Source organism: Girardinichthys multiradiatus, chromosome 22 (genome assembly GCF_021462225.1).
Source record: "Girardinichthys multiradiatus isolate DD_20200921_A chromosome 22, DD_fGirMul_XY1, whole genome shotgun sequence".
In the NCBI taxonomy this organism is placed as follows: Eukaryota; Metazoa; Chordata; class Actinopteri; order Cyprinodontiformes; family Goodeidae; genus Girardinichthys; species Girardinichthys multiradiatus.
This window is the reverse complement of record NC_061814.1, coordinates 23452799-23478655: the sequence shown is the minus strand read 5'-3', so window position 1 is coordinate 23478655 and position 25857 is coordinate 23452799. Positions and strand designations below refer to the sequence as shown.

The 25857-nt window shown below is 40.2% G+C and overlaps 2 protein-coding genes across 3 annotated transcripts in view; one reads left to right on the top strand and one right to left on the bottom strand.

Moving 5' to 3' along the window:
• zcchc24 (zinc finger, CCHC domain containing 24) overlaps positions 1-4935 on the bottom strand; it is a 54750-nt gene extending 49815 nt beyond the window's left edge. The window contains exon 1 of the mRNA XM_047350727.1: positions 4437-4935. Within this exon, the coding sequence (XP_047206683.1) occupies positions 4437-4676 (240 nt within the window). The 5' untranslated portion in view covers positions 4677-4935. The remainder of the gene's footprint in view (positions 1-4436) is intronic.
• A 6884-nt stretch (positions 4936-11819) lies between these two features.
• anxa11a (annexin A11a) lies at positions 11820-23949 on the top strand. 2 transcript variants are annotated; one of them, XM_047352133.1, is made up of 15 exons: positions 11820-11963; positions 14447-14653; positions 15172-15254; positions 17307-17528; positions 17654-17741; positions 18361-18455; positions 18728-18841; positions 18980-19070; positions 19503-19582; positions 19695-19751; positions 19937-20030; positions 22080-22175; positions 22825-22883; positions 23056-23178; positions 23290-23949. In XM_047352133.1, exons 2-15 carry the CDS (start codon positions 14449-14451, stop codon positions 23347-23349), a joined length of 1467 nt encoding a protein of 488 aa, XP_047208089.1. In that variant the 5' UTR covers positions 11820-11963; positions 14447-14448; the 3' UTR covers positions 23350-23949. The 2 variants fall into 2 exon arrangements, with proteins under 2 accessions (XP_047208089.1, XP_047208088.1); XM_047352132.1 differs by having other exon boundaries at positions 17139-17528.
• The last annotated feature ends 1908 nt before the right edge of the window (positions 23950-25857 follow it).

Here is a 25857-nt window from a genome sequence, read left to right as displayed (position 1 = left end):
TTCAGTTTGAGAGATCGTTGATATAATGCTAGAAAACACATAAAAAGACTGCCATTACCCATTAATAGCCAAAGGTCCATCAATGTTCTGGGTTAATAAATCAAATGGTAGGATATGAGCATTTCTGTTAGAGCTGTCTGTGGATTACTTACTGTGAATGTTTGCTTAATGGTAGCCTTAGATAAAAACAGATACATTTGTCTGTATAATCCATTAAAAGTCATATGACTGGCCCGTACTGTCAAGAAACATTACAGAGTACCTATACATAGAGTATAGATTGGTTGTATTGTTACCACTACAACCAATCTTTCATCATTTTCATTATTTTCATTCATTTACATAAGTGATTTATTCTTAGCAGCTTACATTCACACCTGATTACATAAAATAAAGACATTCAAGAGACTAAAACTCTAGTCTCAAATTGAAACTTAGGTCTCCTAAACAGTCGAGATAGGGATGATCTGGTCTTGATTCTTTAGTGTGCATGTCAAAGGGCACTTTCACACCAGAGCTGTTTGGTCTGCTTTAAAAAAAATAGAGTTTGTTTACTTGGATACTCTGCTTCCTTTGTGCCGGTGTGCAAGCTCAACCGAACTGTGATGTGAACTCTGGTCCACCTGAAAGCATGGAAGTGAATCCTGGTGTGGTTTTCTTACAGTGGGAATGCAACCAGATTATCCAGTGAGCCAAAGAGAGAAAGTGAACCAAAAACAGGAAGTGATGTCAGTAATAAATGCAATTTATGGATATATGTATTCTATTTAGTTCAGATTACTTTACTGTAATAATAGTGTCAATTTACAACAAATGTGATCTTAAGGAACTTTACAAAACAAGTTCTACTCAGTCTAATCCAATCGTGCAGACAAATTAAAATTCTATTTACATACATTCCAATTTAATCTTAGGTATAAAACAATGCAGTCAAGTTCAGGTTATAATGCAAGTTGGGAAAAGTTGATTGTATCGTGTCGTTAGCTTTACAGCAATACCCCATACTGAGCAAGCATGTGGTAACACTGAAAAGGAAAGAGTCTTTTGTAACAGGAAGAGACCTTCAGCAGGACCTGGCTCAGTTTGAGCACCCATCTGTCGTGACCGACTGGATGTTTGAGAATACGCTTATGTGATCTGAAAAGTTTAATATTCTCACTCGGTGTCTGTGTAACCTCAGCAGCACATTATAGTCTCTCTCTTTTTCCAATTTTGTACACTGTAGCAATTCTCTCATGTTTACAGAGCAACAGGTAGATAGTTTTCCACCTCACCTAAGGCAAAACATTTTAACATTTAATAGCCAAATATCAATGCATCGGTTCGTTCAAGTGGTAAAACTCATATTTCAGATATCCTTAAACCTTATTCTGCCAAGTTCAAATCAGTTCACATTTTCCATGCATATTGAGCTTGCAGTTGCACTTTTCCACTTACACATTTTTACTATCAAGAATTAGCAATATGGAAGCTCAATTTGAATACTTACCAAAAGAAACTCTCATTTCAGATATAGTTAGGTCAAATGGGAATCAGAAATTGGTGCAGTTTTGATTAAATATTTAATCAGCTTGCCATACTGGGGCTGATTCTTGTGGCATTGTCACAAACAAGCAGATGTTGTAACAGCATGACATTTTCAAGGTGGTCTGGCCTTCTTTCAGTAGCGTATTGACAAAAAAAACACACAACCAAATGAAGAGGTGAAATCGCAGACTCCTTATCTCTAAAGCTTTACTTGTTCCATTTAGTGGTGGGCATTGGTCGTATCATTTATCGTGAAGGATTTCTTATCATGATAAGAATTTTGAATTATTGTGACGGCGATAAATTCCGATTAAGGATGTTTGAAAACCTCAAAACTGGCTGTATTGGCTGGAGTGTTACTTAGTGTTACTTACTATTCTCTCCACAGATTTATCCATGAGAGAATCAATAAATATCAATGAATTCAAAAATATGAATAAATGCAGTTACTGCATGTGGGTTTAGTAATGAAATTCACACTTTTTTATGTAACTCGTGTCTTGAAGAAGCCTATTTCAAAATGTATACATTTTTTAAGAGCAGTTTTTCTATTTGTGTGGCAGTGCCACAATCACAGCCAGTTTCCTAAAAAAGACTGAAAAGAAGTTATAAATAAATTTTTTATCATCACTTTTATCGTGATAAAATGTCCATATCGCCTACCCCTAGATAGTATTTGGATAAACTGCTATGGCGGTCTTGAGATTTGAGTTGATTTAAGACAAACAAAGTGAAATTTGTCCCCTCTAGCTGTTATCCTCAGCCTCCAGGATCAGCTAATTTGGGTTAATACTAAATAAAGACATCATAAGCGTTATCTACTCAAGGGTAGATTTTAACTGCTTATAACCTTTAAACAGAACCTCACTTCAAATATTCTATACTGTCTCTTTAAGCGAGTGTCATTATTATTCAGCTGAAGTGATCTGAACTGAGCAAGTCTGGCAAATCTGTGGCTGTTTAAACAGAACCAAGGGATGAGTTGTCACAATGAGGGGTAGTTAATCAAACACTGATATGAAGATTTGGCCCAAGGTTTAGATTTAGACACAAAATGGGACCAAAGGTTAAAAAGTTTAATTTAAAATTTAAATAACCGAAATTTACAGAAGATCTTCTCTGTGGAAGGTATCTTTGAACTACAATATATTTCAATCTCACTCACATTAGACTGCAAAAACAATAGCATTTAGTATTACTCATCTCATCCATAACAAGTCTACAATGGATTATTTTCCTTGGCTTAATCTGTGCTTTAAATTGAAAATGACCCCACCTTTTAAACCGTTTCCAGACTCTATGTGTGTTCTCACAGTTTGAAAACACTTTAAAACCATCCGGGCTGAATGGAATTACACAATTGCATGTGACATGCAATGTGCAAACCCAGTTTCTCACATTATTTTCATGTTACATGAGTTGAAAAGCTCTCCCTGGTTACCATATTAAAGTACACCAGGTCTAGATGGAGCATACATCATCCATCCATTACTCGAGTGCCCAAAACTTGACCTCTGGCACACTACACTGAAGTGTAATTAACACTTATTACTGTGTATTTTTGTACTAACATGTTCAGTATGTAATTGTTTTTCTATGGCGTGCTGTATGTGCACATGTGTGTTTACAGGGCTGAGTTTCAGGGGTGTGGTTGCCTGCCTGGGTGCTGTTTTTTTGGACGTTGCGGTCTGGAATATCAGATTAGCCCCCCGGTACACATTATAAGCATATTTGTCCCTAAAATTACACAGAGCTACAAAAATAGACAATATGTAAACAAGAACAGATTTTTGTTTGCACAACCTGGTCTATTTGAAGGACGGAGACATAGCAAACCCCAGCAGTAGCTGTTTCTCTCCAGACAGAGGAGAGCAGGCCTAGGGAGTCTATTTTCATCTGCAGCTCAGAAACATATGCACATTTTCACTCAACATTTTCAAATTACCCTTTAATTGAAACACTTAAATAGGAAGAAAATAAACACCTTCAAATGATTATTTACTGACATAATGTGGAAAGCAGGATAACTGGTGGACATGAATAAAAAAATCTTTATTGAAGGTGAAGTTAATTAATGATATGGGAACAATCAAAGTTATCAAAATTTTCTTAGATTTCGTCCATGGGTGGGGAGGGATCTGATTTTGGAGTACGTAAATGCTATTCTTTTCTTACATTACCCTTTGTAAAAACAACTAAATGTTTTAGAAAATGTGAATAATCAGAGTCTGAGGCAAACCAAGTACTGGCTTATTGTTGTATAAGTAGAACAGGTAAACATCCTCAAAGTAGCCCAGCTCTTTTAACGCTCCACCTTTCTACATCGCACAAATATATAACAATAATAATAGTTATGTTAGATGTATAAAGCAAAAACATATAAACGTGAATATAAATGGGACAATAGTAGAGCTGTGGTGTTTGGAAGGGCCCCAAACCAAAACAGCTGCTCCAAAACCAACAGGGGGCCCCTAATTGCATTAGCACAGGTGAAGTTTATGACTGTTTTTAGTGTTTTATAAACAGTTATATGTACATTCCTGTAGTTGGACTGTAGAGACCTTTTATTTGTGCTGAATAGGGTAATATCTTAGAAGTACCCTTGTACCCATCTTTCCACATAATACAACCCCCTAAGTTACAGAATCATAAACACACTACTATAATTAAGTAGTAATTAACTTTGATGTGTAATACATAATTGTTCCAACATGGGTGATATTAGTGGAGCTGCAGTGATTGACAGTGTTTGGTAGGGCCTCAAAAAAGTTCAGAAACTTAAAAAAAAAAAAAAAAAAAAAAAAAGAAACTCGTAGGACGTATCTCCTACGAGTCTTTTACCCTGGAACATCTCAGCTGATACGGTTTTCAAACAGGCTCAGATGTGTGTGCTGCGGAGCGAGTCTCACCTCATTGCGCTGCAGCTGGAAAAAGTTGTTGAGATAGTTGGAGTTCAGGGAAGAGCTCAGGTCTGCCGCTGCGGGAGTCTTGCTGAAGCCCAGGTCCGGGTGGGAAGAGTTGGCTTCGGGTCGGAACGCGTCAAAGGCGCTGGTCTGGTGGGGGTCTTGGAGGGACAGATAGACCCAGTTGAGAAGCTGCGCAGGCTGGTACACAGAGGCGCTCGTATCTATGGCAGACAGCAAGCTCATCTTTCAAATCAATAGGAGCTAACTGGATTTTCCACCGCTGATTGTTGGACTCGTCTCAACCCTTCAAGTTTTCTCGCTGTCCCGTTCACCCAGCCCCGGCAGTCGGTGTCGTTTCTTCCTGTAAATCACCCTGCCCTCCTCTTGCCGGGAGCCTCGTCCCAGTTGAATGTTACTAAAAAGTCATTGCGCTAACATCTCAGTATTAAACGTTTTCCTTTGCTCCCCATGGTTCGCTATCCGACTTTAATGCGGCAGCAGGGCAGAGACGGTCTTTTTGAATATTCAATGAGTGCGCCCTGCGTCATCATAGACGCACAGCCAATCGGCGTAGGGTGTATCAATATTTATTCACCTCCAGCTACAGGGTACATACCTATTTTGACAGACCAAGCCATAAATGACCACCCTAACTAAATCAAATCTAATTTTAGGCAGCAATGACAGCAATCAACCCTTTTCTTATAATCGCAAGTTTTCTGCAGGTTTTCACTGCCGTATTGACGATTTATCTTTAGTAGCTAATGAGTCTTTAAGGTTGAAAGCCATCCTTGCCATCGCCCCCTAATCTTTAACTACCTCCATACATCCTCCATCAGATTCAAGTCTGGAGTCTGGCTGGACCACTCCAAAACGGTAATATTACTTCTTAGAAGTTCAATAATACTAGACACACAAGGGCTGATTAGTGCCAGACCTGTGGAAGTAAGCTAAAGAGCTGCACATCATGCCCCACACTAAATAAAAATATGAATAGAATCAACGTCGCTGTCATAAATCAGGTCCATCTGAAATTTGGAAAAAAATGTCCTGATGAACCCTAAGACCCTTGTGAAAATATTATGCATGATGGTGAGCCGAAGGTGGAACTTTCTGGAAGGTGTGCGTCACGTTTCAAATCAAAACATACAAAGCTTTGCAGTGGAAGTAAACCATACTGACAGTTAAACATGGTGGTGGTAGTGTGTTGGTGTGGCGCTGCTTTTCCTATTTAGGACTTGGATGATGTGCTGTATTTAATGGAACCCTGAATTCTGTGCACTACCAAAAAGCATGTACGAATGTCAGACCACCAGTTTGGGGCCTTAACGGAAGCACAAGTGAGTTATGATCCAAACACACCAGGAAGCCCACCTCTGAACGGCTTAAAAAAAATGAAGATTGAGTGGAATGGTCAAAGTCTGGCCGATTAAGATGCTGTGGAATAGCTTGTATCCTTTTATATATTAATTGGCATTTTAATTGTATCCTTTTATATATTAATTGGCATTTTAAATCCGACTATATCTCCTTAGGAGACTATGGTCTTTTGGAGTGCTTAAAGACTTCTAAAGACCTTTTTGTGGGATCAACCATAATGGTGTGTTCTGCTGGAGCAGCCACTTATCAACAGCTGAGAGGAAACAACTGGATGAGCTGATCAGGAAGGCCAGGTCTGTAAGGGGATGACCCCTCAACCCAATGTAGCTGGTGGGACACTGGGGAACTGTAGCCAAACTAACATCACTCCAGGACACTGTCCCCCAACCCATGCATGACACACTGCAGTGGAAAGCTGGGTCAGTGACAGGCTGCTGCATCCTAAATAGACAAAAGAGAGGTATCAACAGCTCCTCCTCCTGTTAGCCTTTAGGGTATTCAACTGCTCCCATCTAACTAAACACTTATCTCCAGCGGTCAGTGGTTGAGAAGCAGAGTGGACCACGGAGGGATTACAAGTCAATGATAGGAAAACCCAGAGAGACACCACACAAACAGCCATGCATGTACACACTGAGACCTATGTTCAATTTAAAGAGGCCAGTTAACCCACCATGCATGTATTTGGACTGCGTGGAAGTTGGTGTACGCACAGAGAACCCAGGGATGCACAGGGAGAACATGCAAGCTCCACGCAGAAAGGTGCCTTGCTGTACTTGTAAGTTCTTTTAAATGCCAAATAAATTTAGATTTTTAACAGTTTTGTACTTGTCATATATGAACCTTCAAAGTGAATTTAAAAGTTAGCTCTTTCTTCAGAGATAGAACTGCAAATCAAAGTTTACACATCAGTATTCTGTGAGAAGTAGAACATTCCTGAGGACCCCCTCCTGGCCTGCAAGTTCTAAGCAGCAGCTTAGTTTGCTTATGCCTTGGGCCATCACACTCAGCTTTCTGATGCATGTGGGTTAGTAAAGACCACTGAGGTAAAAAATCAGGCAGTCACACTCAGCTAAGAAGTTACAGACCTCTGTCATGTCCATTTTTTATTTGCGCATGTCCCTGCATGCTTGCGGATAACCGAAGGGTTGACAGGTCAGATGAGAGGATGCGTGGTGTATGATCTGAAAAACCTTTAAAAGAGCTCCCTCTAGTGACTAATCTGCCTTAAGCACAAATAGCCTCTGGCAAGTTTGTAGTTTTGGAAAAAAACAAGCTGGTCTTCCTGGAGTTTCTCCATGTGAGTCAATGTGTTTTACCTGACCCTGCTTTCTACTGTTAGAATCTAATTAAGTTAGGCATGCCTGTTCTCTACAGTCATTCATACAGACAGACAGCTGTTGGGAAAGTGGCTCCAAAAGAAGAGTGCTGTCTGAGCTACAGTTACTACAGATACTACACAAAACCTTCAAGCTCCTAGACCTCTGGAAGTGCCCCCAAACTTTAAGAACAACTTTTTTGTTGACTGCCTTGAGACAAAGTTTGTTGTGAATTGGCGCTATATAAATAAACTGAATTGATGCAATCGTAAGAAAGAGGCGTTGGTCAAAATTTGTGCAATTCTTTTAGTGAGTACCCGGTCATGTTTTTTAGTGAGGAATTCTGGCTCAATTTGGTTCACATACCTTTTCATCCAAAAACATGGGTGATATTTTAAAACTAGGTTCTATACTGACTTGTAGAGTGACTTTGCCTGTTTGTTTACATTTGATGTGACCTGTAACAGTGCATAAAAATTATTTGGGAAATCCATAAATGATTGAATTCCTGCAGTCACACAAAAATCAACTAATGCCTCATTGAGTTCTACGTGACATAAATATATCTTGTAGTGCTTACTCTAGTTATTAAATCAGGCAAAACAGCCTCAGATAAAAAAATTAAGTAGGAAACATTGTACTATTTGGTTAAAAGTGTGAAAAAAAAAGCTGCAGCCAGCGTTTATTAAAATATATTTTATTAAGTTATTATCAAGACCTGTTAGCACTTCATTTTAACCCCAGTTCTTAGCACTTTGCCTGTCAGGTCACAGTTGTGAATAAAAAAATATTCTTAATCTGTCTTGTTGAATAAAGGTATATTACAATCTAAAATTTGTAGCATAACAGTATTAATTTTATAATAAATTGCAAAAATCCCACTAAGTTTATAAAGGAAAATGTAGTGGTTTTTCTAGTCTTACCAAGCACAGAAAAATTTGTCAAATTCAACCATCCGGATGCATTGATACACAGTATGTCAGGTAACATGGGGTTCAGGGACTTGCCTGAGAACACATGCACAGGTGGTAATAGTGGTGTGTGGGGTTCCTGGAATTGAACTCACACACTCCTGAATCCTAGACAGCTTTTTTTCCTCAATGAGCCACAGCCAAACAGAAAAGATATTAAAAAGATTTAAGTGTAGCAGTTCAATCAGTCATATCATGGAAGGGTTTATAAGTCAATGTAAAAAAAAAAGATCAGATGTATTTTCCAGAACTTTCCAGCTGTTGTAAAATGGGAGTTTTACTCTCTGTCCTCCCTGTGCACCACCGGATCTGCTTCTCTCCAGTTCCGAGACCCAACCAGTAAAACCAGCAAAGTATTTCAGAATCAGAAAAGCTTTATTGCCAAGTACGTTTTTGGACATACAAGGAATTTGTTTTGGCGTAGTCAGTGCAATACAATACAAATTAAACAGTATAAACATATCTACAATATAATATAAATATATGTGCACAGTTTTAAGTGAGTGAGAGTAAATATGGAGCAGTATAAGATGCAAGAGCAATACAACAGTGCAGGTGATCATTGTGCAAGTAAAGCAGGAGTCCAAGCTGAGCGTTAATGTAACGCATAGAGTTACAGGTTACAGGTGTCCTGTCAGCAAACAAAAAAGGGGGGGGGGGGAATGTCAGTGTGGTTTCCGGGCTTTGTTAACAAGGCTGGTGGCAGATGGGAAAAAACTGTTCTTGTGGCGTGAGGTTTTGGTCCGGATGGACCGCAGCCTCCTGCCAGAGGGGAGAGTTTCAAAGAGTCTGTGACCGGGGTGGGAGGGATCAGCCAGAATCTTCCCTGCCCGCTTCAGGGTCCTGGAGGTGTACAGTTCCTGGAGCGACAGTAGACTGCAGCCAATCACCTTCTCAGCAGACCGAATGACACGCTGCAGCCTGCCCTTATCCTTGGCTGTAGCAGCGGCGTACCAGATGGTGATGGAGGACGTGAGGATGGACTCAATGATGGCTGTGTAGAAGTGCACCATCATAGTCTTTGGCAGGTTGAATTTCTTCAGCTGCCGCAGGAAGAACATCCTCTGCTGGGCTTTCTTGATGAGGGAGCTGATGTTTGGCTCCCACTTGAGATCCTGGGAGATGATGGTTCCCAGGAAGCGGAAAGATTCCACAGTGTCAATTGTGGAGTCACAGAGGGTGATGGGGGCAGGTGGTGCTGGGTTCTGCCTGAAGTCCACAACCATCTCCACTGTCTTTAGAGCGTTGAGCTCAAGGTTGTTCTGGCTGCACCAGTCCAACAGATGGTCCACCTCCCATCTGTACGCGGACTCGTCACCATCAGAGATGAGTCCGATCAGGGTGGTGTCGTCCGCAAACTTCAGAAGCTTGACAGACTGGTGACTGGAGGTGCAGCTGTTGGTGTACAGGGAGAAGAGCAGAGGAGAGAGAACACAGCCTTGGGGGGAACCGGTGCTGATGGTCAGGGAGTCAGAGACGTGCTTCCCCAGCCTCACGCGCTGCTTCTTGTCAGACAGGAAGTCAGTGATCCACCTGCAGGTGGAGTCGGGCACACTCAGCTGGGAGAGCTTCTCCTGTAGCAGAACTGGGACGATGGTGTTGAAGGCAGAGCTGAAATCCACAGACAAGATCCTGGCGTAGGTTCCTGTGGAGTCCAGGTACTGGAGGATGAAGTGAAGGGCTAAGTTGACTGCATCATCTACAGACCTGTTGGCTCTGTAGGCAAATTGCAAGGGGTCCAGGAGGGGGTCGGTGATGTCTTTTAGGTGTAAGAGCACAAGGCGCTCAAAGGACTTCATCACCACAGAGGTCAGGGCGACGGGTCTGAAGTCATTAAGCCCTGTGGCCCCGGCGAGGGTAGGGGGCTGGTGGGGGGAACTTCAGGGTGGGGGTTGGAGGGGCCAAGGCCCCTCTTGAGGTTGGGGAGGTGGGGGTGGTGGATTGTGGCTGCAGCTGTTGGGGGGTGTCATGGGGGATGGTTGCAGGACTGTCCCTTTGTCTTTCAAAGCGGCAGTAGAACTCGTTCAGGTCGTTGGCGAGGCGTCGGTCGTTGATGGAGTGGGGGGCTTTCGGCTTGTAGTTGGTGATTTGCTTGAACCCTTTCCAGACAGACGCAGAGTCGTTGGCTGAGAACTGGTTTTGGAGCTTCTCAGAGTACTTTGCCTTGTACTTTGCCTCTCTGTATATGTCTTTGTCCCCACTCCTGAAGGCCTCTTCCTTATCCAGTCTTAACCTTCTGAGTTTAGCTGTGAACCAGGGTTTGTCGTTGTTGTAACTCACCCTGGTGCATGATGGTACACAGCTGTCCTCACAGAAGCTGATGTAGGAAGTCACAGCCTCTGTGTACTCGTCCAGACTGTTGGTAGTAGTCCTGAACACATCCCAGTCTGTACAGCCTAAACACGCCTGGAGATTCTCCACAGCTTTACTGCTCCACTTCCTTGTCGTCCTCACAACAGGTTTGCAGAGCTTTAGTTTCTGCCTGTATGCAGGAATCAGGTGGACCATGATGTGGTCGGATTGGCCCAGTGCAGCACGTGGGACGGCGTGATAAGCACTGTCACGTCGTTGCACCAACCACTGTTGAGGTAGAAACAGATTCCTCCACCTTTCGCTTTGCCGGAGAGTTCCGTGTCTCTGTCCGCTCTGTAGAGCTGGAATCCTGCCAGCTGCAGCGCAGAGTCCGGTATTAATCCACAGAGCCACGTCTCCGTGAAGCACAAAACTGCCGATGAATAAAAGTCCATCTTTTTCCCCAACAGCAGTTGTAGTTCCTCCATTTTGTTGGGAAGTGAGCGAACGTTAGAGAGAAATATTCCAGGTAACGGTGTTCGTTCATTGTGAAATAATGAGAAATGGTTAAGTATAAAATCAAAATTTAATATAAAATTAATCCGTGTACAAAATATGCCAATTAACAGATACAGAGTGACATTCACCTTCGGTACCGGGCTCCACTTAGCACATCTAGGATGAGCCAAATGAAGCCAAGAGCAGTGTGCAGATCCTGCTTTTATCTATGCCTGTTCTTAACCCACCTAAAGGGTGTCATCCTCTTGTATAAGTTTATCCTTGACTATGTATTGCATTTTATGTGATCAATGGTTATGGTGTGTAAGCGTGCAGCAGTGAGCGGTGCCGCAGATAAGCAACAAGGGCAGATATATTTTCAATTAGGGCAGCAAAGAGATGATTAGAAAAGGCCACAGAATCATACATCCATAACACAGCTATGGGGCGTTCTGAGGCTCCAAAATTGCATAAGTCCCAAGAGTTCTTTCTCAGACTCAGCCAGCACGTTTATTTGTCGTTACTCATACCTATTATGGAACAGGAACATGTTTGGCTTGTTATGCAATGTTCCAAGGATGGTCACTCTAAAAATAGCATGGTGACACCACTTAAAACGATTTCCATAATAATGCTCTTTGTTGGCATGTTTGTTGTTAACCAAATCAGACATGACAACATACTTCATGGTCAGGCACGGTGGTGGAAGGCCTATACCCGGGGCTGGTTATCTATCTATCTATCTATCTATCTATCTATCTATCTATCTATCTATCTATCTATCTATCTATCTATCTATCTATCTATCTATCTATCTATCTATCTATCTATCTATCTATCTATCTATCTATCTATCTATCTATCTATCTATCTATCTATCCTATGGGCGTCGCAGTTTCCACGATGTCATTATTGCTGCTTAACGTCACATGATGAACTTTGCGTCAGAGCTGCGTCACTACAGAGATGGGCGGGTCCCCTAAGTGGAAAATGTGTCCCACCCATTGGGGTTCGACGCTTCATCTCAGTAGGCTTTCGCACTTCAGGAAGAGAACAGAAGCAGACTAAAAGTAAGGACTTTATAAATTAATTACTCAAATCTTATTTCAGAATTGGAAGTTCTCAACACTACGCGTAATGGAGAGTGAATTTATTCGTGTGCCGACTGTGTGTGAGGTTTTTTTCCTGGCTTAGTCTAAGCTGCTCCTTCGTTCTTGACGTTGTTAGTTAGCCTGAGAAGTTTCTTTAGCTAAGCCACGTAGTTCCCACTGCTTCAGCTTTATGCAGTATTACTTCGATGCCAAAGGCTACCGCTGTTTGTCCGTTTTCTGTCGTGTTTTATAGCTTAAATAGATGCCTAGAGGAAGATTATGTGCTCGGTATGCCCGAAGAAGCTGGGTAGATTAAAGTGAATTCGGTTAGCTTGAATCTGGTTTAGTAGAAGGTATCGGGAAGGCCTGGGGCTTGTTGTATTTGATGACTATTACAGGATAAATTAGATCTGTTTGAACTTGAACAGTTTGTACATGAAAACCACATACTGGAACCTTTTGATGAAACTTTAAAAATTACTTAGTGACACTATGACTTTAAAACTAGCAACTGGACTTTGGAGATCACTGTAATGTTTTGTAGAAGCTATAACTAAACTCAACCCAGTTGTTAGGTTAGAAGTAATTCTTGCTTATAAAGCTGCGGAAGCTTTATCTTACCTGCTTTAAATGTCTGTATTTCACTGAATATCTTGCTTGTTTTGTGGGCTTAATCAAACTTGGTGATATATCTAGGGTTTCTTTGTTTTTTTTCTGGAAATGCAAATCTCCTCCAGTGAGGTCATTTTTACCATGGAACAATTTGGCCCAGTGGAGCATAGCCTTCTTTTACCAAGTATAAATTAAAGGAAACTTTCTCTTACTTTTATTCAAATAATTTTTCTCCAGCTGCCAGCATATGAATAGTCTGACTCGGTAGTGTATCTTGTACTTTACATATTAAAGTTACTGTACAAACAAAATCAAGAGTCTGTCCCCTAAACCAAATGGTTATTGGTGGGCGAATATTTTTTTTTTCCAGTTGAAATATCTTAGATCCAAAGAAGAGCGTTTGTTATGGTCATGGTTGAGAAAAATATATTTCCAGTGTCTTGTTATTACATCATTGAATTTGATATGACCTGAATATTCCATAACATTAAGTGTTCTTGAATGAGTTTGTTTTCTAACAACAACACCAAAATAGCAGGAACGTTTTTAGTTCTTGGTATACAATTTTTATTTCCTTTTAAAACAACTGTACTTATAAGAGTTTTAACACCCCCTGACACTTTTTTGCCACATAACCACAACAGGTTTTAAATGCAAAAACTATTTTATGTGGCTGACCAACGTAAAGTAGTGCATATTTTATGAAATTGAAACTAAACAGTACATGGTCAAAATATTTTAGAAATAAAGATCAGAAAAGTGTGGTGTGCATTAGTGTTTGGGACCTTGACTCTGATGCTCTTAAATAAAATCTGGTGCAACCAATTAGAACATGTCTAGTGAATAAATAGAGTCCAGCTCTGTGTAATTTAATCTTACGGAGCACTGTTCAATCCATCATTTGAAAATGGAAGGACTGTAGCACAGCTGTAAACCTACCGAGACATAACCGCCCACCTTAACTAACAGGCCGAGCAAGGAGACATATTATCAGGGAAGCCACCAAGAGGCCCATGGTAACTATGTAGGTGCCGCGTAGATCTGCAGGTCAGGTAGACAAATCTGTCGACAGGAACATCATTAGTCGGGCACTCCACCTCCGCAAAACTTCTCTTTATGGAAGACTTTTAAACAGACAGCCGTAAAAACTTCTAAAGTTTGCGACACACGTGGAAGACGGTGCTCTCGTTAAATGAGACTCAAAATTGCCTTTTCTGGCCTACTTGCAAAATGCTGTGTGGTGAAAAAACTAACACTGCACATCACCCTGAAAATGCCATCTGCACTGTTAAACGTGGTGGAGGCAGCGTCGTGATGTGGGCATGCTTTTCTTCAGTAGGGTCAAAGAAACTAGTCAGGGTTGATGGAAACATGAATGAAGCTGAATACAGGAAAGTCCTAGAATAAAGCCTGTTTGAAGACTTGCTACTGGGGTGGAAGGTCATTTTCCAGCACAACCCTAAAACACCCAGAGCGATAACGGAATGGTTTAGTTTAATGTACATTCATGTGTTAGAATGGCCTAGTCAAAGTCCAAGCCTAAATGTAACTGAGATTTGTGGTTAAATTTGGAAATAGCTGTTCACAGATGGGCTCCATCCAATTTGACGTAGCTTGAGTTATTTTGTAAAAAGAAGGGGCATAAAGACATAACACAAGAGACTAGCAGATATGATTGCTTGGTTGTTGCTACAAAGTATTGACCTTATTGCCTTCCACTTGACAATTATGCACTGCTTTGTGTTGGTCTATCACATAATAAACACATTAAAGTTTTAACGGGACAAAATGTGAAAGGGTTCCTTTGCAACGAACTGTGTTTGATAAACTGTTCCTTTCTATGTTAAAAGCAATGAGCTACCCAGGATACCCCCCTCAGGCAGGCACATATCCACCACAACCTGGGTTTTACCCTTCACAACCAGCTGGTTACCCACCTCAGCCAGGAGTTTACCCTCCCCAAACAGGAGGCTATCCTCCTCAGCCCGGTGCCTATCCACCGCAGTTGGGTGGTTATCCTCCTCAGGCTGGAGCCTACCCAACACCATTACCCACAGGTAAGCCAACATTTTTAGAAAATAGGTTTTGAGGTTTTCTGGAGTGGATAAAATAACTAAGTTGTAACACATTGGTAAATGAAACTCCCAGTCAAGTCAAGCTAATGAAACCTTTGGCAGTAGTGTCATACTTTCTATTTATACATGTGAGTGAAATTGATCCTTTAGTAAGTATTGTATGCTCTAAAACATTAAGTGCTAAAGTTATGGTACCTTCCAGGCAGGATATATAAGCTGAGTTGTGTTTGCAGGCAGCAAGAGTCATGAGACATGATGCCTTATTAACAATCTGGGTTTTTCCCTGAAAAGCAAACATCTCTGCTGTTGCTAGGAGAAGCAAATCCTGCCACCATTAACATACTGCTTCCTTTCTCTGTCCAGCATTATTACGTAATGCTAAACTAATTGAACAGCAATACATCCACAGAGAAGGATCTCTGTCCTTTGTCTGTCATATAATGTCAATTTTATCAGACACTTTGCCACATGATACATGATATGTTTGCTTTTTGCTGCAGGCTCGTGGGGTGGTGGCCCCTCTGGTGGATATCCCACCACTGCTCCTGGCAGCTATCCCAACCCTGGATACAATGCAGGCGTGGTAAGTTTAGCCCTTGAATATTAATTAAACATATATTTTTGTTTATGAACTTGTAATGCACCATATTCAGATTATTGCATTAAGTATTGCAGTTTGACAGCCTGTAATGAAAACTGATGCTCTTACATTTAACGGTAAGATCCGTTTCCTGAAGTACACACTGTAAAATCCTCAGTGCTGCAGTTTTCTTTGCCAGCTTTTCTCTCATGTTCTACTGCATGAAAATCTGACATGTTAAAGTCTCATCCATGACTTCTTTTCCCATCAGTCTGACGCTGCTTTTATTCTGTCCTGCATTATTTCCTGATTGCTATGTCAGTTTTGCTTCTCATTTTGTGCTATTTTATATTGCATTTAATTAGCATGGTCACACTTTGGATACCTAAACATCATTGAATTTAATACCCTAAAAACAAACTGGAGATATAATAACCTGAGTTTCTCTTTTCTGAGATTAATGTAGTATAGAACACATGGATATGTGTTACTTGTGGAAAATTCAAATTCCACAAATGAATATACTCCAAACAAGGTGTGAACTGCTATATACAGGGGTTGGACAATGAAACTGAAACACCTGGTTTTAGACCACAACAATTTATTAGTATGGTGTAGGGCCTCCTTTTGCGGTCAATACAGCGTCAATTCGTCCTGGGAATGACATATACAAGTCCTGCACAGTGGTCAGAGGGATTTTAATCCATTCTTCTTGCAGGATAGTGGCCAGGTCACTACGTGTTACTGGTGGAGGAAAACGTTTCCTGAGTCGCTCCTCCAAAACACCCCAAAGTGGCTCAATAATATTTAGATCCGGTGACTGTGCAGGCCATGGGAGATGTTCAACTTCACTTTCATGTTCATCAAACCAATCTTTCACCAGTCTTGCTGTGTGTATTGGTGCATTGTCATCCTGATACACGGCACCGCCTTCAGGATACAATGTTTGAACCATTGGATGCACATGGTCCTCAAGAATGGTTCGGTAGTCCTTGGCAGTGACGCGCCCATCTAGCACAAGTATTGGGCCAAGGGAATGCCATGATATGGCAGCCCAAACCATCACTGATCCACCCCCATGGTTCATTCTGGGCATGCAACAGTCTGGGTGGTACGCTTCTTTGGGGCTTCTCAACACCGTAACTCTCCCGGATGTGGGGAAAACAGTAAAGGTGGACTCATCAGAGAACAATACATGTTTCACATTGTCCACAGCCCAAGATTTGGGCTCCTTGCACCATTGAAATTGACGTTTGGCATTGGCATGAGTGACCAAAGGTTTGGCTATAGCAGCCCGCCGTGTATATTGATCCTGTGGAGCTCCCGACGGACAGTTCTGGTGGAAACAGGAGAGTTGAGGTGCACATTTAATTCTGCCGTGATTTGGGCAGCCGTGGTTTTATGTTTTTTGGATACAATCCGGGTTAGCACCCGAACATCCCTTTCAGACAGCTTCCTCTTGCGTCCACAGTTAATCCTGTTGGATGTGGTTCGTCCTTCTTGGTGGTATGCTGACATTACCCTGGATACCGTGGCTCTTGATACATCACAAAGACTTGTTGTCTTGGTCACAGATGCGCCAGCAAGACGTGCACCAACAATTTGTCCTCTTTTGAACTCTGGTATGTCACCCATAATGTTGTGTGCATTTCAATATTTTGAGCAAAACTGTGCTCTTACCCTGCTAATTGAACCTTCACACTCTGCTCTTACTGGTGCAATGTGCAATCAATGAAGACTGGCTACCAGACTGGTCCAATTTAGCCACGAAACCTCCCATACTAAAATGACAGATGTTTCAGTTTCATTGTCCAACCCCTGTATTCTCTGCATTGAATAAACCAAAATAATCCAACCATTATGACTTTGGATGCCAATCTTTCACAGGCCAACCAGATCTCTGCTGGCATGGGGGTGTTTACTCCAAACCCATCCATGTTTCCCCAAGCACCTGGGGGGTACCCACCTGCACCAGGAGGGTACCCATCTGACCCCCATGTGGGTGGAAATGGTGCCCTCTATCCTAACCTACAGTCATATGGCGTGTACCCACAGCAGGGAGGCACCATGCCCCAACAACAGTATCCTGCGATGGGCTACCCCGGCCAGCCTGGACAGACAATGCCTGGATACCCCCAAGCACCATCACCCAACCCACCCATGCCCGGCTTTGGAGGAGCACCAGCACCTATGCCAGGATATCCGAATGCCCCGTCACCTAATCCATCAATGCCAGCCTATGGAGGAGGAGCCATGCCAGTAGTTCCACCTGTCGATGTAAAGAAACGCAAAAAATAACATTTCCTGATAAAAACCAATCCTTGCTTTGTTTGTTAAATGCAAACATTTTTACAATATAAAAAAACATATGCTATATTAATTTTTCTATACTTCTACATCAGAGAGGATTTAGGGGAACAATCAAGGACTTCCCTGGAGCTGATCCACTGAAAGATGTGGAGGTCCTGAGGAAAGCTATGAAGGGCTTTGGTGAGTTTTCTGTACCCCCTATCTATAAATATCTAAATATTTTTGACATATAGGTTAATATGTGCTGGAATATTTATTTATATTTAAGGCAACCTGCAGCTGATCTGTATGCACATGATAAAGTGGATTCTTGGCATTGGGGAACTTTTGCTTTAGTTTTTCTTTGTGAACCGAACCCTATTAATAAAACTCGGACTGTTTGCTTGTTATGACCACTGTAAAGTGTAATATATTATTCTTATTCTCTTCAGAATATTGGAACACTCAAAAACAATCATGGTTACATCATTATTAGTTTATTCAGGCATAATTTATACCTTTAACGATGCATACAAAAATATTTTTCCTAGATTTAATTATGTCTAGGGAGAGTTTAGATTTGTTTTAACGAGTTGACCTAATTTAACATTGAAGTCTATTCCTATTACTATTATTATTATTATTATTTTTGATTATTATTAGGCCTTCTTTAAAATGTATATGTTCATATATGGTTTTTTTAGTTAATAATTATACATTAGGTAAGGATTCTATTTAAAACCAAAATATGAAATGCCACCAGGCCACATTTTCCTGTCTGATCTGTGCCTAATGCTATGTTGTGGAATTGTTTGTACAGGAACCGACGAGCAAGCCATAATTGACCTACTGGGCAGTCGCTCCAATAAGCAGCGAGTACCTTTACTCCGAGCCTACAAAACATCTTATGGGAAGGTAACGTTTCTGTTTGTTTTCATGATTATTGGACTGTTTTTCTTATTATTATTGTGGAGTGGTCTACTTAAAAAAGTAGAAAGTTGACCCAGTTTACAAACATAGCAACATGGATTCATGTGCATTCCACGGATATCGGTGACAAGCAGACATCAGCTGCTGGTGGCAACAGTAAAAGGGAATGGGGATCAGATATCCTTAAAGTCCACTTTACCACAGAGCTCCCAGCTGATGATGATTGAAAATGATTCCAAACTCTTTCCCACTTCCAGGATCTAATTAAAGATCTGCATTCGGAACTTTCTGGAGATTTTAGGAACCTGGTCATGGCCATGCTGAAGAGCCCAGCTGAGTTTGACACCTCTGAACTCCACAATGCTATGAAGGCAAGTGCTCAGAAACAGACATATACTTTAAAATCTTGCAAATGAGTTCATTAGTTTCAGGCGTGAACAAATCTGCCCTTAATGCAGGAAACTGCTGTAAGTTAAAAGGTGATATTTGTTCTGCCGTCTTCCTCGCAGGGAGCTGGAACCGATGAAGCCTGTCTGATAGAGATCTTATCCTCGCGCTCCAATGCTGAAATCAGAGAAATAAACCGGATTTACAAAGAAAGTGAGATCAGGACTGTGATTGTGCAGCTTTTAATAATGAATACATAAGGGCATTCAGCAGTTAGGAAATTATCCAACTCATAAAAGTTGCTTTACATTATATCAGCGATTCCTAATGTTCCATTTATGTTTCTCTAATAATCTACTGTGTCCTACCACTGTAGCCTATTTCATGCTGCTTGGTTGGGTTATAATCAAATTTACTCACTTACTGCTTGTATCAGTCTTGGGTTTAAGAAAGTAAACCCAGTTGAGATTTTTGTCTCAATAAAGTCCACAATGACTATGTTTTAAAATAGGAATGAATGATAATGAAAAAATGATTTCTGATCTCTGTGGGAAAAATATTCCTCATCGGTCAGGAACCACTTCTGCTTGTAATAGCTACAAGTCTTATATTATTTTTATTTATGATATAAATTCTTCTTTTCAGCCTATAAGAAATCTCTGGAAGATGCCATTAAGAACGACACCTCAGGCCACTTCCGCCGGCTCCTGATCTCCCTGGCTCAGGTACATTTGTGTTGCAAATTACTTCCCTCACCGTCTTATGCACCTTTGCAGCTGCTCTGTTGCCCCAGCTGTGACGGATCTAATCAGTGGATTGCTGTTTTGTATCTTCCAGGGTAATCGAGATGAAAGAGAGAATGTTGATGTGTCCCTCGCTCAACAAGACGCTCAGGTGAGGTCTGGTCTTATGTTTGGGATAATTATTGTATGTGCACCGCATGAACCTGCCGAAAGATTACCATTTGCTTCCTCTTATTTACATAGGAAGATAAGCTTGAGCCAATCCTCTCTGATTGGTCGGCACTCCCATTTGCAAAGATATGATTCTATATACAAATGGATGTTTTTATCTTGCAGATGCTGTATGCTGCTGGAGAAAACAAACTTGGCACAGATGAGTCCAAATTCAATGCCATTCTGTGTGCAAGAAGCAAACCACATCTCAGAACAGGTAAAAGAAAAACTGTCAGGAAGAATGCATTGCTTTGTAAAACTTTTCATCTTTTGCTTATTTTGTCATGTTACAACCACAAACCTATATGTGTTTTATTGGGATTTTCTTTGACAGACCAACACAAAGAAGTGCATAATTATGAAGTGGGAGGAAAAGGATAATTTATTATATTTATTAATTTTTGACAAAAAATCTGAGAGATGTGGAATGGGTATCTATTTAGCCCCCTTTAATTGGATATCCTTAAATATACTGTTGTCCTTATGTGCTTATGACTGGTTATTATTTAAGGAAGAGAGGCAAAAAGAAAGCCATAAGAGGTTCACAGTTTAGCAAAAGGTTTTTAATCAGCCAATCAATTGAAATGAAGTGTGCTGAAGCAGGGGAACATCGGGATCATGGTTGAAATACACTGATGTAGGGGACAAAGCAAACAATGGATTAACATGGTGCTGCTTTTCTTCGGTAAAGTTGAATGGTAAAGCTGGTCCGAGTTAATTGAGGAAAGTAGAAGGAGGTAAATACAGGGCAAGTTAGAGGCTGTAAAAGACTCAGACTGGATGGAGCTTTACTTTTCCAGCAGGACAACGAACGTAAACAGACGGTGAGAGCTACAGTTGATTAATTTAGTCATTGATGTCCAAAGTTGGTCCTAATAGGCCAGTGTCACCCATGTTTTATATGCTGCCCTGATACAACACAACCTGAATTAAATGCATGCATCATTGGCCGGTCTCCGTATAGTTAAGTGACATCCCTGACATGTTTGTGTTTTAGAATGGTCCAGTCAAAGACCAAATTTACGTTAACAGATGCTTTCCACACAATGTGACTAAACTGGTGCTATTTTTCAACGACCAATGAGGGAACATTTTCAGTGGCGAGGTGTACGAAGCTGGTAGAGTCATACGCTATAACATTTGTAACTGCAATTGAATGCAAAACCTTGTATTGGTGTATGATATATGCCCCCAATAAAATGCATTGCAGTTTCAGTTATGTGACAAAATGCAAGAAAGTTCATATCCCTGAAACAAAAACCAGTTCAACATTTAAAACATAAAATTAAATTTTTTTTTTACAAGTTGCCCAGACTTCTTATGTTGCATGTTTTGGTTGAACTTCATAAAGAATAGTGTACGACAGCTTACTTCTCAAGCCTATGTAGCGGGGTGCTGAAGTTCAGTCCTTGAGAGCTACTATCCTGCAACTTTTAAATCCATTCGTTCTCCAGCACATTGGAATCACACGAATGGGTGGGTGGCAGCCCTCTGCAGAGCTGAATGACAAGCTGTGGAAGGAATTCAGCCATTTCATTCAAGTGTGCTGGAGAAGGGATGCATCAAAACGTTGCAGGATATTAGATCTCCAGGACTGGAGGTGGGCACCCCTGCTTTGGAGTGTTCCTTCGCTCCCTCTAATGTCGTTGTGACATACTGGCTCTAATCGGACAGAAAAAACACTTGACTGTTAAATATTTAGCAGCAATTTAGCCACGGTTAGTTGGTAATACCGTACATGTTTTAAGCACAGTCTTGTAATGAGTCATGCTTTGTATGGATCAAGGCTGATTAAAACTCTCACCTCTGACGCATAATAATGCAACAGTCAGCCAGGCCTGTTAATACATGAATCATTTCATTATTGCAATTTTTCGGTCAAAATCTTGGCTCCATGAGGATTTACTGTCGGCCCATTTCTCTGCTTTTAGAGTAGAGGTTGTATTAAATGTGTCAAAATTGGAAGTTTGAGTTCACAGCTGCAGGTTTAGAAAACAAAAACGAAGGAAAATACTAAATTGTATTTTGTAATTGCCATATAAAAGCACATTAACTAAATTCTTTTTGTAGTTCCATGAAAAGTGCAGCTACTGATGAGAATTTATCTTTTCGTTCGCAATGAGTGGAGGTTAAAATGGAGAACATCGATTTCTTAAACTCTGAGCTGCTAATGCAACATAACACCCAAATCAATGTCTTAAACTTCCACTTTTGATTGCCTTTGATCCTGATGCGATGTGTGTGTTTTGTGTGTTTGTGTGTGCAGTGTTTTATGAATACCAGAAGATGTGTGGCAGAGATATTGAGGGCAGCATCAGCAGAGAGATGTCTGGAGACCTTGAGAGTGGCATGTTGGCCGTGGGTAAGAACAATGCATTCTCAGTGGTTCAGTTTTTTTAATTGACAGCTTTGCAGCATTGTATATAGGTGGTAATCACTCCTAATTAATTATCATAGGGGGCTGTCATAGCATCAATTATCTGTTAAAATGGCTGCATGCGTATTTTATTCATTACAGCTTTACCTACAGTTTGTCCTACTGTTGATGTTAAATATGTTGGAAAATGCTAATCACTTTGTTTTGTTTTTGATTTTGCAAAGATTTCTAAGGGCTATGGTACAGTAATCTATTTGAATTTTAAGTTTTTATATAACTGTGGTGTTCATTTTCTGGTACTGTTGGTTTCATTTCACTTACTAGATATGCTGTAGTTTAATTTTAGATGTAAATGGTAAAAACTCCAGGGTCCTTCATTGGACACATTTTAACATATCAGATGCATGTTTTTCAAGGCAGAATCAGTTTTATTTTCAAACAAAAATGGCTTCTCTCTGAGGTGTTTCACCTGTTATTATTTTGGTTTTAACCTGGTTTTCTTATTATTTTTATCTTGCGCTAAATATTTTTGCTGTGTTTTTTTGTGATGTGTTTTTTTGTGGATTTGTCTTGGTGTGTGTTGTGTCGAGCATTTTTGGGTTTAATTGCTAATAACTGATGTTTCTGTCTGCAGTGAAGTGCATTAAAAACACACCAGGCTACTTTGCATGGAGACTTCAGAAGTCCATGAAGGTAGTGGAAAACGTTTATGTCTCTACTCATTAAAGGTCAATCTCAATATGAAATTAAATATGAGTGTCACTTTTTGATTGCAATTACTGTCAAAAAATATGCTTTATGTTATCCTAATTTACTGAGCTGTGTAAATACTTATCTAAATATTTGTATGTTGGCACTCTTGTAGGGGCTTGGGACTAAAGACAGAACCCTAATCCGGATCATGGTCTCCCGTTCAGAGATGGACATGCTGGATATTCGTCAGGAATATGTTAAAAACTATGGAAAATCGCTGTACATGCACATCCATGTAGGCATCTGTCATCATTCAGAAATATTGTAAAATATTGCATGCATTTAAACATTCAATGCTATTGGAAGATGCATGTCTAAATGAGTTTGTTATACTTTTGATTAACAGGCAGACACATCAGGAGACTACAGGAAGCTGCTGATAAAGCTCTGCGGTGGCAATGACTGAAAAGGAGAGATTGGCTGCATTAGAATAGGAGCATTCAGGGATATTAACAGCATTAAGATGTTTCTATGGATGTTATGTTTCTGGCTCCTCTGTATGAATTATACCCCAACTACATACCTGCACACCATGCCAATGCTTCTTTTTGTATGATCACATAGCGTCACCAGTGGCAAGTTGTTTTTCTATGTAGACCTTTTTTTTTTTTTTTTTCATTTGCTTTATATTTACAGCATTTTTAAATTGTTTATTACCATGAAAGTTGAAAACTGAAATCAAAATTTTAGCCATATATTTTTAAGAATTTTTATTATTATTATTTTTTTGCTACTACAGATGTGTCATCGGGATTAGATGTCAAAGAATATCTTGAATGTCTGTCACCTGGTTTATTAATTTGCAGGAATGCTGAAGAACCAAAGTACAAGATGATGTTTGCAAGTGTATAATCTAATCTGTAGTTTGTCTCCAGTTACATATTATTGTTTACTATAGTGGTGCCGTGTTTCCAGCTGATACTTCAGTTTGTTCTCAATGTGCCTGTTACTGTTTCTCGTAAAACTCAGCATGCCAGTTAATAAATTGCAAGTAGAGAAAAGAAAATCAATGCTGTTAATGTTTGGTTAATCAAATGCAAAATGTGTTTGAAGCATTCAGTGAAGAAAATCAGTTTAGATCCTGGGAATGTTCCCTATAACGTTTGTTTAAAAAAAAAAAAAAAGCTTGAATTGCAAAACAACAAAAAGGTTTAAAACACAGAATCCAAACCTTTCAGCACCAACGAACAGAAAAACAGAAATACAATTAAATGCAACTAAAAATTGCCAACAAAAAAGGAGCCACATGTGAAAATAAGTCACTAAAATGTCACTAAAATAGATGTGTAACAAGGAGTATGACTCGACAAACTGTCGACTGATTACAGCTTCGGAGTTTCAGTAAACCGTCTATGCAAATCTTTGAATACTCCTTAAACTGCAGTTGTCGAGGCATTTCCATGGCTACTCCGATAATAACGGTAGACTATTGAATAGTCTTGCCAGCAGAGGGCAGTGAAGCCATTTTTAAGCTCTAACAATCTCACCAAAATGTAATTTTCCATCCTTCAGACCTTTTAAGGACCATTCCTTGTTGGTTTTGTATCTGTGATTGTGAACAAAGACTGATCTACGTACAGGCAAAAGTTGAGTTTTGAATGAAAGGATAAAATTATTTAGATCAATGTCAAAAATTAATAGGTCATTCTTTTTTGTTAAATACTTCACATTTTGCTCAGTTAATCCAAACATTTTGACCGTCTTTGTTGTGGAAGACCAACTTGTGCAGCTGCTCAGCAAACACTGACGTTAAAAACAACAAATCCTGTTCACTTCAAATGCTGTGGAATCCACCCGGCTGTAAAGACGTGCCACTGGGCTTGTCTGGCTACAGTTGTGTGGAGGAGTACACTGTACTACAGTTAGTAATGGTGGGGGAGGCCCATGGAACTGATGACAGCTGTAAAACAGCTTCAGCACATTAAACAAAGCTAACATGGACGAGCAGTTTTGCAGCATGTCTGGATAAAAAAAAAAAAGGAGTTGGTGTTTGAAGTAGATGTGAAAATAAGAAGGCTGTTAAGGATGCGATTCCATCTTTTTAGAGAAACTCAGAATTTCACTATATGATAAAGTGCTTTCGCATGTCATTACCAAGATTTGGTTGTTTCAGATGTTCCATCAGACAGCTAAATAAAAACTGAACTGTAGTTCTAGTCCTTTCTTCAATAATAATGTTATATAACTAATTGCATTAAGAAATAGGACATTTGATTTATTTGAGAAAAGTAAGGAGAAAACTGAATTTTAAATGTTTTTATTTTATTTTGTGAAATTATTGTAAATTTGTTCAGTTGAGTATTTTGCATGGTTCTGGAGCTGCATTATGCCAGACAAGTTGGCCCTAAAGAGGATAGTGAGGAGAGCTGAAAAGGTCAAGGAGTTGTCCCTTTCCCAGAGGCACTGCTAGACATAAAAATACAAGATCTGATCATAAATGAAATTCAGATGCTACACACATGCACCCATCCAACAACACACACACACATATAGATATAAACATTCACTGGTTACATTATTAGATACACCTGTTTATTTACTTGGTAACACATACTAAATAAGCCAATCCCATTAACTGAACTGCAAGGCAGACTTAGGGAAGATAGGGGATTTATGCGACTTTGAAAGTGGATCCTGGTAGGTTTTGCCAGACCGGCTGGTCTTAGTATTTTAATAACTGCTGATGTGCTAAGATTTTCACACAATCATCTCTCGGATTTACCAAAGAAAGATCTGAAAATATCCAATGAGCAGCAATTGTGAGATGTGGGGAGATTGGTTCCAGATGAAAATTGGCAACAATAGCTCAATTGACCAGTCGTTACAACCGAGGTATGCAGAATACAATCTCTGAATGCACAACATGTTAAAGCGGAGGAGCAGACCACACTGGGTGCACCATATGTTGGATAAG

Coding starts and splice junctions, on each gene's coding strand:
- anxa11a (XM_047352132.1), top strand. CDS start 14,449: ATGAGCTACCCAGGATACCCCCCTCAGGCAGGCACATATCCACCACAA. Junction 14,654..15,171: donor CCCAACACCATTACCCACAG/GTAAGCCAACAT, acceptor TTTTTGCTGCAG/GCTCGTGGGGTGGTGGCCCC. Junction 19,752..19,936: donor TCGCTCAACAAGACGCTCAG/GTGAGGTCTGGT, acceptor TTTATCTTGCAG/ATGCTGTATGCTGCTGGAGA.